This window comes from Brachycentrus maculatus, unplaced genomic scaffold (assembly GCF_059751285.1).
Source record: "Brachycentrus maculatus isolate JH-2025_06_01 unplaced genomic scaffold, ASM5975128v1 h1tg000250l, whole genome shotgun sequence".
NCBI classification, from domain to species: Eukaryota; Metazoa; Arthropoda; class Insecta; order Trichoptera; family Brachycentridae; genus Brachycentrus; species Brachycentrus maculatus.
In genome coordinates this window covers 499,958-512,757 of record NW_028281001.1, presented here as the reverse complement: position 1 = coordinate 512,757, position 12,800 = coordinate 499,958, and the positions used below count along the sequence as shown (strand labels likewise).

The window sequence follows — 12,800 nt, the reverse complement described above, 5'->3', positions numbered from 1 at the left end:
AACGTCGGTTTTTCAGAAATTAAATGTTAGCCTTTTCATGAAAGCTGAGTAAATAAACCAAAAGCATTTTAAATTAGGGGTCTTTGCATTTATAAAGTAAATAAGTGAATACAAAATTTACCTTTTAGTATGATCATTTATTACAAGGAGAAAAGCTTTATAAACCACTTATAAAAATTGCAGTGACTTCAAAACCTTTGATGCATTAATAAAGGTGAAAATTTTTTTTTTTGAAAAATATGTATTTTACCAGTAAAATCTGGCCTTTTCGTTTCTTCTTAATTTCTTATACGAATAACAAAATTGTTTTAAAAAATCGACTCAACAACTACAATTTTTTTAAAAGCTGATTTGTCATTCGTATTCACTTTCAACATTGTGAATTCACTTTCAACATTGCGAATTCACCATTCGACGTCTTAATTAACATTCATACTACCTCATCTTTACATCCTCTCTTTACAGAAATAAAATAATGTTAAAAACAGTCCCTCAGGTGCATAAAACTAATATTTGTGGACAAAGAATTGGATACAATTTTTTTTTACATGAAAATATTTAAATTGAGATTTCATAATATACATGAGTTGGAGAATGTTTTATTTTGTGGCGCCCATAAAAGTTTTTGCTTTAAATATAAGCAAACTTATAATTTTTATTTTTTTATTTTTTGCCTGAAATAAAATGATATCACAAAAACTTTAAATAAAGACATTTTAAAATCATTCAAATGTTTCAAAATCAATTTCTCTACAAAATGACTATGCGCCAAAACTATTCGATTTGGTAGAATTCAAACCATATTTGTTATTGTTGTTAGTGAATGTTATAATTTTTTTCGTGTTAAAATTATCCACATCTTAAATTTAAACCTACTAAATTATGTACCCCAATAGCGTTATTTAAATGACCATGAAAAACCGCTATTTTTATACAAAAAATAAATAAAATGAACCTCTTCTTTCCAGGGTTGGTAATGACATATTGCGTTGTATTCTAAATAAATTGCTTTTTGATATCAAAGCGTGCAAAGTAACCCTTATTCACACAACAGCAAGAATGAATAATTTTCACATTACCTTTTCGCTGATGTGGGAAATAAAATGAGTTATTTATATCGTAATACGTGAACGTTTTTATTATAATGTCCATTAAACAAGGTGTATAAAAAACTACATTTTTAAATTACATTTTATTTTAGGAAAGAGCCGTGAACTATGAAAAAGTTTTAAAAAAAGTTTAAATATATAATTGTTTTTGAATTATTATTTAAACGTAATTTACGTATTTCTACGTGCGTGAGAATGAGGCCATTTGCATAATAATTATGCCGTAAAATGTGAATAATTATAAATATTTTATTAGTATTTTTCTTTCAAAAGATAGTTTTCTAAATTTATTTTCCGAGTGATTACAAAAAATCCATGTATTTTGTAAAAGTACATATCGTTTTAAAGTTCTCATTTCAATCGAAGTTATAAAATTTAGTATAACGTTAACTTTATTTTGGTATCGGTGACTTGATCTATCGGTGATTGTTTTTAAGCTTTTTTCCACATTCTCATATAAAATATTATTTAAATACTACTAAAATACATATAAATTTAACATCGTCCAAAAATAATGCAGTCATAATTGAAGTTTCCATTAAGTTTTTATTAGCTATTTTTATCTCTATTAAACCAGATATTTTTTAGCACTAATTAAAAATACGTATATTCTTTTTTGGCATATTATATATTCTTTTACTTTAAAAAATGGTTTACTACTCATATTTTAGGTAATATTTGTGTTAAAAAATTCGTAACTTTTTTATGTGTTCAAAGAGTTAAATATTTCACCCAGATATAAAAACGTGTTTATTCAATATTTATTTATTTATTTTATGTTTGTAAAAGTTACTGAAATGTATCGGTTAATGTTATTTTCTTATGTTTCAAAAATATTTGTGCCTATAAACGAGTTAAATTTCATTTCTTTCACTATCTTTAAATCGTGATTGTTAATCTTTTGTTTTCAACTAAAAGTAGGAGTTGTTTGGAACCATCCTGTATAATAGTTTTATTTTTCTTTATTTTCAGACAAACGGGAAAGCCGGAATGAGAAGTCATCAATCATTTTAGGAATCCTATATGGAATTGAAGGCCGGGAAGTTTCTAACATTTCTCCAACACGTGGATTCAATTATAATAATCGCGAGAAGTGACGTGGAACAGTAAAACAAATACAATATTTCTCAAACTTTATAGTAAAACACCCATAAACAGTTGTGTAAATTGGTGATTTTAATCACTTGTGTAAGATTTTTTCATAGTTCAAAAGTTAATTTATAAGTAAAGTAAAGTACTTTAAAATACTTTAAAAAAAAATTAATAAAAAATGAAATACAATTTTAACGTGTTGTACTTTATATAAATAGCGCGTAAAATGGTGTGATTTTTTTAAAACTCATAAATTGTTAACTGTGTTTTGTTCACAGTCGTAATTGAAAGTGTTTTTTTGATGTGTGTGAAATAAAGTGCGCAAAGTTTAGTTGCCATGGCGACTAAGCGGAGAAGATGGTCACACCCTGTGACGTCACCACATCACTTTGGTATAACCAGATTAAGGATCTTCTTTGCAATCATCTTTCAGTACTACTGCGTCCTGGCGTCGACATCCTTGCCAATTAGTGGAGGTAAGAATGTTATATTATACTATGCCCACATAATATTTTCTGAGATTTTAAATTAAATTAAATTAAACTTTGTAAAGAAAACTCTTAATTTAGTCCTTAAAAAAAAACAAATATTAAATTTTTTACATAAAATTAAGATGTATGATAATTCTGTGAAAATTGTGATATTTTAAATTCACTAACATTATTTTATTCGCCTCAAAGGCAGGCTCGAAATTGAAAATCATATTTCTTACAATAATATGTTTCTTATTTTATCACAGAAAATAAAAAAAATGTAAACATTTAATCTTTATTTTGTGAAAAAAAAACTTTTTCTTCTAAAACTCGTAGACGGATTTTAGAAAAAACTTAATTTTTGAGGTTTCTGGAAGCTATTCAAAATGGATAACTGTGAAAAATAAAATAGTGTATCGGTAAAGTTGGTTCCAAAATCTTCAAAGTCAAGGGAGAATGTATACGAGTATATTTCGATTAAAACTTAGACTCCTTGTAGGGAAAGCTCTAAATGAAAAGTAAGTAGGAAAGAGGCACAAGCTACCAAAAATAAATGACAAATACACGGATTTGCAAATTTTTAAACTATTTTACAAAGCACAAATACGTTTGCACAGAAAAAAAAAGTAATTTCCTGTTTTGTCATTGTCCTGATTTTTGTGTATTTTTTGCGATGAAGTCATGTATGTTATTGTCATTTCTCTTAGATTTGAGCCCAAATAACTTATGTGTTTATGTGCACAAGTAGTGTTATGGTGTCGAATCATAAAATTATATACTGTTATAACATCAATGAAACACTGCTTTCATTTAAAAATATATAAAGTTGAAGAGTTATTTTCAAACCGCGTTCATCATTATATGAAGAAATATTAAGTGTTAGGGAGATTGAGGAGTATAAAGTAAATATATAAATGTGAACTTTTTTGATATTATATTTTGAAAACAACATCATTTTGTCTCCTTTACATATTTCAGTTTTTAAGGGTTAACATAAATTTGATCGATATTTATCAAAAATAACAAATGCAGTATTTATACAATTAATTAAAATTAATTTATCATTTAACTTTGATACAATCAATAAATCTAATACATTGAAAATATTTTGTTTAGGATATTTTACGATTGTTCAGATGCTAAAACTATTTTTAGGGGTTTATATTCCGTGTATTGATATCAGTTCTCTTATCAAAGCTGATAGGATATAAAAATAAGGATTAGATATAAATCTTATTTTTAGATTTTGTTGTTTATGAGACAGTTGAGGTCTTGTTATTCTAAACATTATGTATTCCTTTTAAAAAATTATTTGTGTAAAAAAAAATACTAAGAAAAACAAATATTTTTCTTTTCAATGCATATTTTTGAAGGCGTTGATACAAAGTGATTTGATTAGGCATTCACATCGTTGCCCGGTTTGAATTTGAAATCATCGCAGCAATATGCGCGAGAAATTATGGATTTTCCCTCCAAAAACATGCGGTTTTTCTCATTACGGAATATGACGGAGGATTTCGCTCGAAGGATGAATTCCAGGAATGGAACGTTCACGGAATAATGAATATAGCACCAGGAAAACAGGGATCCGACATAATTTAGGGAATTTGTTTTTTTTTTTAGAATAATTCTTTACTGATGCTAAACTTTCATGAATTAATTAATAAATTCTTGTACATATGTAAATATTCCCATGAAAATTAAATTTTATTTTTACTTTTTTTTTGTTATTTTTAAAGAGATTTTCGTTTTTATTACATTCACAAATCTAATACTATTTTCGGTGATCTGAGAGGCCCGTTATTAAAAATAGGGGTTATAAATAAGATGTAGTAGAGCTCGAATCAATATAGTTTAACTTTAGAGTCCGCGACATCTACCACGAGACTACAGACCATTTTTTTATGAATGGAATTTTAATCTAGGAATTTGACTGATGAAGCAAATTTAAGTAAATATGATTTCAGTATCGGATTTGGCAGTCAGTTTTTGGTAATATCCACCCATTTTTATTTTTATTTATCATGGTAAAAATGCTATTATTTCATAAAATTTATTACGATACGTATTTTGATACATTCTGCATCATTATCAAACACCGTAATGAGCATCATTATAAATTTAATGTTTGTTAATGATGCGACATGCATCGAAAAATGTGTCAAAATACTGTGAAAGCTTTAATTTATTTCTTTGATCTTAATTTATGTAATTAAAAGTTTAACAACATGTTTTAAAAGTTTTGAAATAAAGCATTTTCATAAATAAAACTGTGTGCTGTTAAACACATCATCTTTTTTTTGGTCTAGAAAAACCGTGGACTATTCAATCGTAAACCCAAGAAAGGCTTTATAGATTTCTATGACATAATTTAAATATTCCGATTTTTAGATTTGCTTTGTTTTCGTTATAACCACAAAATTTCACGATACGCTATTTCGATGCTTCGAGAGGCTTACGTTTACGTTAATATTTTATTTGATAAACACGTAAATAATATGCGTGGAAGCAACCCATTATTATCTTATGTACAAGAAAACCTTTTAAAACATCGATTGACGCTTTTGAATAAATAAGCCTTGTTTTTTTGCGTCTTTAAACCATACTGTACAAAAAAGCAAATCAGAAAAAATACGTTTTCGAAAGTAATATTTGTATACTAAATATATACTTATTGAAAAAAAAAATTTTCAATCATTTATCAAAATCGTAAGAGCAATATATTTTTTAAGAAAAAAGGGACACATCTTTCAATGAAAAAAAGATCCATAAATAACTAAAAAAAATAAAGTTTAAACAGTATTTATTATAGCCGATAATGTAAAAAATGACCCATGGCTAAGTGCTTTCTGATTCATAATTCAATTTATTATTAGATTAAAACCAATATTTTTAGCTTTTCCACTTTTTTATTTGACCAGCGACCGGGTTTCGTCGTTACTGACATCATCAGACTGGGTCTCCAGTCTGATGATGTCGGTAACGACGAAACCCGGTCGCTGGTCAAATAAAAAAGTGGAAAAGCTAAAAATATTGGTTTTAATCTAATAATAAATTAAAAATGCAATTCCATCACGAAGTGTCAGTGGATAATATAAATCATAATTCAAAATAATTTACTGTATTGCCATTTCGTTAATATTTCACGTTATTTTGAACAAATGATTACTCATTCCTATTCTTCTTTTTCTTTTGACATCTATCCACACCCAATGGTGAATAGAGCACTGCACCGTATTGATGCAGTATTATCTTGATCATTACTTATATGAATTAAAGTTAATCACTCCTGCGCTTCAGTGACCGTTTCGGCGAAGTATTAAATAAATATTAGAGTGTAAAATCACGAATATTACTTTCACCTTCCTAGAAATCGAACTTGGGACCTCCAGCACGGTATTTAAACACGCTAATCATTATACCACGGAGAAGGACTCATTCTAATCTTTGAAAAAATATTCCAATATTTGATATTTTATTAAGTATTTTCTACTCCTCCCATATTATATTATTTATATAAAACCTCTTTTCAGGGGTCTTCAATTTTTGCAGACATTATTATCTTATTAAGTTTTCACATTTTACTAAAAACCAGTATCATTATTAAATAATAATAAAAATATTTAACAAAAATATATTACAATAATCGTTTAAAAAAATTATGAGAGAAAATATTTTATCACTTGATTCGGCAGTCACTTTATGGTTAAATCAATCTATTTTTAATTCATGTTTTAATTAGTAAATATCACTTTATTTTAAATCTACTGTGACACGTGTTTCGGTGCATTCCGCATTATTACGGTGTTTGTTAATGATACTAAGTAAAATTTAAATTAAAAATGAATATATATAATATAATTAAAATATATTTAGTCATGAAAGTTCTATTAAAACTTTCAATGGGGATACGTCATTGGAAACAACATTGGGGAGTGTTTCGCAAATAATAAGGTGAATTTTAATATGAAATAATATTGAAGATGAAGAAGAAGAAGAACTAATTACAGATTAGATATTTTATTTTTAACCCCTAAAAATTTCACGATTTCCAAACATATATAACATACGACCCTTGGAAAGCCTTTTGTTTTATATGAAATATATTTGGAACACGGAATTTAACCCTCTCTGAGTCGTATATAGAAAGAAGTAAACGAAAGCTGACGTTTAGAAAATTTATGTTCAGGTACCTACTCTTCTAGACAGCTATAAATAATAAATGTTGTTTTAGGAGAAAAATACATATCATAAGAAAAAAAGCGAATTTTTCATATTTAGGTATTTGCCTTAAAAATGCTCGTTTGTGTATTCAATTAATATTTCTTCGGCAATGAATAAGGATAAGAGAATTGTATGTTTTAGTTAAATAACGCCTTACTAGGATTTCCAGCCTTTATTAGTGGCTGAAAGAGTCACGGTAAATATAATAAATGATTAAATTACTATACAAAAATAAGTAAAATAATTTGAAACTTAAAAATTAAAAAAAATAATCAAAAGCCTGAGACAACCTAATTAACATGTTTCACTCAAATGTTTTGGCCTTAATTAATGCTTTATCGCATCCTAGTTATATTTTTGGATGATATTCGTCGTTTCTTTAAGTCAAGTATTTTTATTTGAGCTCATAATGTTTATGTCTGTTTAAGAACTAACGAAATATTTTATTTAAAAAAATAAATATCGAATATGATAAATACGTAGTCGTTAAGTACTCGAAATAAATTGAGTGTTTTGAGCCATTTATGTAAAATATTAAACAACATCATATTGTGTAGAGTTTTGAAATGCCTTATTTCATTTTTGATGTTTTACAATTTTTTAATAAAATTCATAAAATATTCGTTACGTTTGTGTTATTTACAAAAAAGTTTTTACAAAATCAACGTTGATAAAAAAAAACTTCACTATGGGTAAAGCCTTTGAAGGCTTTTATATGTTTTTTTCATTGGTCATGTTTTATAAAATCTGTATTTGCAAACAAAAACAAAGTACCTTCGTACAAAAAAATCTCTGAATTGGAAAATAAACATTTAAAATAAATTTAACATTTCAAAAAAAAATTAAACGTATGAGAAGTTTTATAAATCTGATATTTGAGAAAGGAAATACCATTTTCAATGATTCAGCATTCTCCCTATATACGGGACATATAAAGACCTCCCAGGCTGGTGAGAGATGGATGTTGATAGTTTTCTCCGAAACCATCTTATTTATTTGAGTGACACTTTATTTCGAGGAATTCATAAGGATTTTTAAAAGTGTCATATGGAAGAAATGGCGATGATTTTTTAATGGAAGGGAAAAACGTGTTTGGGAATTCCAAGAAAACTGGGAATGATATTTTATATTTCCGCCTTGAAAGAAGCCGAGTCAAGAGACTTTTCGTAAAATGGGGTTTCTTAAGGATTACGATTGAAAAATATTTGTTTTTTTTTGCGTATTTGAAAAAAGTGAAATGGTTTATTTCATCACTTTTGTGTACTAAATAGCCAGTTCAGCAGTTACGGACGATACCCGTGGATCTGAAAAACGTATTTTAAACTAAAGCACATCTTAATATTATAGCAAAATTTATCTTCAAACGTTAAATTTGGAACTCACCGTCATATTTATCTTCATTCAGTATTCGATTATGAAAAACCTTCACCATTTAAAAAAGAGTAAGAAAGAACAAAATCCCTTTGTATCCAAGTGATGAAGATTTTTAACATTCAAATACAAATATTATTTAAAAGTTATCTTTTACTTGATAAATACTATTTTTATTAAAAATCCATTTTGAGACATGAGAGCGTTGAAACATGACAAAATATAGAAAAATATTATTAACTAAGTAAAATTTTATTTAAAAATGGAAAGATATCATCATGATTTGTCGAATTAATTAATGATAAAGTGAGTGAGCTTGTGTGTGTATTTGAGTGAGACAGTGAATTAAATTCTACTCCTCCTACCATCTCGCCGTTTCTCTGCAGAATTAGACAAAGAGGATAGAACGGCACACACGTCTTCCTGACATGTATGTCATGTTCTAGCTTCATTCACATCTATACATCTAGTCATACATGCACTCCGTTTACATTTGACTTTTGGTGCTACCAAATTTTAGGTTCTGATGGATATGGTCGTGCCAAGGTTTTTTTACCGTCTTCGTTCATTTCTCCCGTTCACATTTACTGAATATACTTTCTTAGTCATTCTCTCATTATCCATTCGTGTCACATATCCATACCACCTCATACCAAATCATATAAATTTTAGTTCGGAAAATAAAAGGAATTTATGGATCTAATCATAGTTTATTCATTGGATAATAAAAATGAATAAATTTGTCATATTCGCTACCCTCAAAAGGTTCAAAAGAATAAACATATTTGTTTGCAAATTTTGCAATTCAGCGCGAGACGAGGGAAGACATTTCGCGGTTAAGGGGTGGAGCAGATGCACACAATAGCCTCCGCAATGCAATAAAGTGCATTCAAAGGAGCCCGTTTCATAACGAAAATATATGCAGCGAAATCTGAAAGTTGCGCCGTTATAAAAATGCATAATTTTGAGACTTTTGAGCGAAATTATTTGCAAATAAAATTCTCTCGATAAACTAAGGAAACCGATAAGAATTGAAGCAATTGAAGTTGTGCATGTATAATTGTGGATGAAAAAATTATCAGCCTCCATAGTGTAATGGTCAGCGTGTTTAGCTACCGTGCTTGAGGTCCCGGGCTTGATTCCCACGGGGTAAAATAAATATTAGTGAATAAACACCCTAATATTTATTGAATATTACCCTGGACCTAAAGCAGAGGGCAGATCACCTTTTCTTCATGGCTTAGCAATCAATCAACGCTTCGTTAATATGATGCAGTGCCCTATGCAGTATCGGGTGCGGATAAGGTATGAAGATGATGTTATGTAGATAATGTTTACTAACCAATACGCCGCTTCCTCGCAGAAGTAGGCAAATAGTATCACTTAACCTGTCTATGAGAGGTTATAAGCACTGTAAAAACCCAGAATTTTATATCCTTTTTCATGTTTGTTAAGATATAGAAATGTAAAAATAACCCCTAAGTGGAGAAAATTCTCATTTGTGAACAAGTATTTGGAAACAGTCAAAATTTTATAAATATATACGATACTTCATCGCTTTGCAAATTTTATTTGCTTTTTCTACATCATGCATCTCCTCATACATTCTCGTAAATTACTCCTATTTTTTGCTTGTCTATTATATATTTAAAATATTCAATTTAATAATAACATCAAAGTATCAGTAGTACAGTACTGTGAGGTGGTTAGAAGAAAAGTCATAAACCATGCTTGACATACGAGAATCCGTTTTTTCACTTGTTCGTTGGATCAGTTAGAGCGTTTATACATTGATAAGCACAAACTCAAAACATCTAATACATTTTTTATACGTGCATGTTTGCTATTTTTATCCATGGAAACCAAATGTGATATCCGAGCTAGCCTTACAAATGAAATTCAATTGAGTTTGAGTGTAATTTTAAGACGAGTACACATTCAATAATTCATTAATCTGTGGTAGGGAGATAAAAAGGCCCTTCGTTTTGTGTTTGAGCGGACTTATACACAAATCAAATGTTTGTGCCGAGCAATCATTACGCAGGGAAGTTTTGTCAAAAGATTTTCCAGCATTACCGGAAGACTGAATTTACCTAGTAAACTTGGGTCGGGTTGCTTCAGTAAGCCCGACAAATTAATAATGGATATTGGTTCGGCTAATCGGATGAGATCTCTTCGTGGGTACAGCTAGCATCCTTCCACTTCTGATCGACCCATCGATAAACCAAGGAATAAAAGCCAACCTTCATTCTCCACGGTAAGTGGATGGGCATTAAGCTAAGATTTCTGAGTAATTCAATTTCTCTTCCTCCTCGGTTCTGAAGGATAACTTTGTCAAAGAACGCGGTTTGCGCCCTGACTAATTGTCCTTAAAGGGTTTTCGAAAGAAGATCCTTAATCATGTGTAACTTGGTAATGGATTGGCTCAGCGATAAAAGTAGGCCCGGATTCGGCCAATTCCACATTGTTTGTCAATGTTTTTACAGGAAACTTTCTCCGTGTATTTTACTCAAATAATTGATATTGAAAACGGATGTAGCCCCGCGTTACAAAATTCATGGCTTTAAAATATTAACGTGTTACATCAAAATGTTGAATTTGCGGTGAACTGGGGTAGTTGTTGAATTAAGCATTAACATTTGATGTACCTAACATTTAAAAATTAAAATGATATGCTGTATCATTTAGGTATAAAATTAAGGTCTCATATTCAGGTTTTGGATCTATGCTTTAGGGATTTTATTACGAATAAAACATTTTTACTTTTGCCTTTTTAATTAAGGTTTATATGGCGTAAATATTACAAAAAAATCCTATAAAAATAAATAAAAGTAAGCATAAAATAAACATATTTACATATATGTTCTTGCAAACAAACACATACAAACTCATACATGTTTATAAATAAACGAGTTTATAGACATATAGATACACATTAGTACATACATATACGTAAAAGATAAAAAAGTAGAATACACCAAGCCAAGAGGGTTTTAATGATCTCATGTACTGAATGTACATTAGAAACGTGATCTATCCTGCTGTGGTTATGGTCATGGTCTCGTTTGTTGAATTTATTTGCTCATGCTAACTGAACTTACAAGATTTATTTATTTATATTATTTATCAGTGGAATACTATAAAAAATGCAGTTGAATTTCATATAATAAAATAAGTATATCGTTTTTTCCATATTCATTTTATTAAACTAGTGGGTGGGTTTCGTCGCTACCAATATCATCAGACTGATGATGTGACGACTCTTATGATGCTAGTAATGATGAAACCTAGTCACTGTATGAATAAAATGAACGGGAAAACGTTTTATAGTTTTGTTTTGTTATATGTACTTGATTATGAAAGACTATGATTTTTTTAAATTATTCACATGAACAAAGATTTATCACTTCATTTCCTTATTATCAATTTTTTTTAAATAATCTCATATAAACAATAAATTAAATAAAAATTTCCTTTGTATAAATACACATTCGTAAAATAAAACTACCCTTTTTAAATATTAATGAAACGTAATACCACTCCCTTGAGCTAAGGTTACGTCTCGCTGAGTAAATATCTACGTGTTGATTTTCAGTATTTAATATACGTACTTCCGTAAGGAATGTTTACTTTTAAATTCTGTCATGTTGTGATACACAAAATATTGTCACAAAAATTATTTCACTTGTTTACGAATATGTACTGCTTACCCTTTGAACCTTTTAATCCTTGGGGGTTCTTACTCCGACAACTTGTTAGTCACCACATTTATATGAGACGAATATAAAAAACCTGCCATATTAAAGTTTTGCGATTATTTTTTATTTTCTGTAAAAAATGACACCTGTCTTTTACATTTATTTAGGCAGATTTCACCGAAAACTTATTTTGACGTAGGTACTTTTTCTGACAAAATGACGTGAACATATCCTGCACATGTATGTCTAGTAGTTGTTTGGTGTCAAATTTGATTTGACATATTCGTTTGTCAATTTGTTGGATGGAAAATTTTTGTATAAAAAAGTATACTCACTTTTGCATGTTTAAAATAAAATATGTTAAGAATTCAATGGCTTTTGCAAATCAAAACTATGCTTGAAAACACATAAAGATAGTTTTCATGTAATTTTTTGACATCTCATCAAACATGAAGAAGAATATGGAAGTCTGGGCATTTACGGGACTGACGGCCATCATAGGCTGGTTTAAGTGATCACTTTACACACGTGTAACATTCACCAATTCTACCCATAATTGACAACCACACTTCTCAAATTCTTGGAAGTTCTATATATATATGAACCAATTTAGAATTATTGTATCTTGGATCACAAGAACTTCACTAGAGACATCTATTGGTGAGATGAAAATAGGCTTTTTATTGAGCAGAAACTCTTATATCAGTATGTGATGTTCGAATCCTGGATTTAAATCACATACATGAGAAACGCCAGAAAATATCATTTCAATTTTTATTATTTAAGCTTATAATTTTACCATTTAATTCATTTATAATGCCCAAAAATAATTT

The 12,800-nt window shown here is 28.9% G+C and overlaps 1 protein-coding gene across 3 annotated transcripts in view; it reads left to right on the top strand.

The window, feature by feature from the left end:
• The first annotated feature begins 2,099 nt into the window (after positions 1-2,099).
• Positions 2,100-12,800, top strand: part of LOC148306142 (zwei Ig domain protein zig-8-like) — a 353,698-nt gene continuing 342,997 nt past the window's right edge. For all 3 annotated transcript variants that reach the window (XM_088265555.1, XM_088265554.1, XM_088265553.1), the window contains exon 1: positions 2,100-2,677. In XM_088265555.1, the coding sequence (XP_088121681.1) occupies positions 2,539-2,677 (139 nt within the window). In that variant the 5' untranslated portion in view covers positions 2,100-2,538. The remainder of the gene's footprint in view (positions 2,678-12,800) is intronic.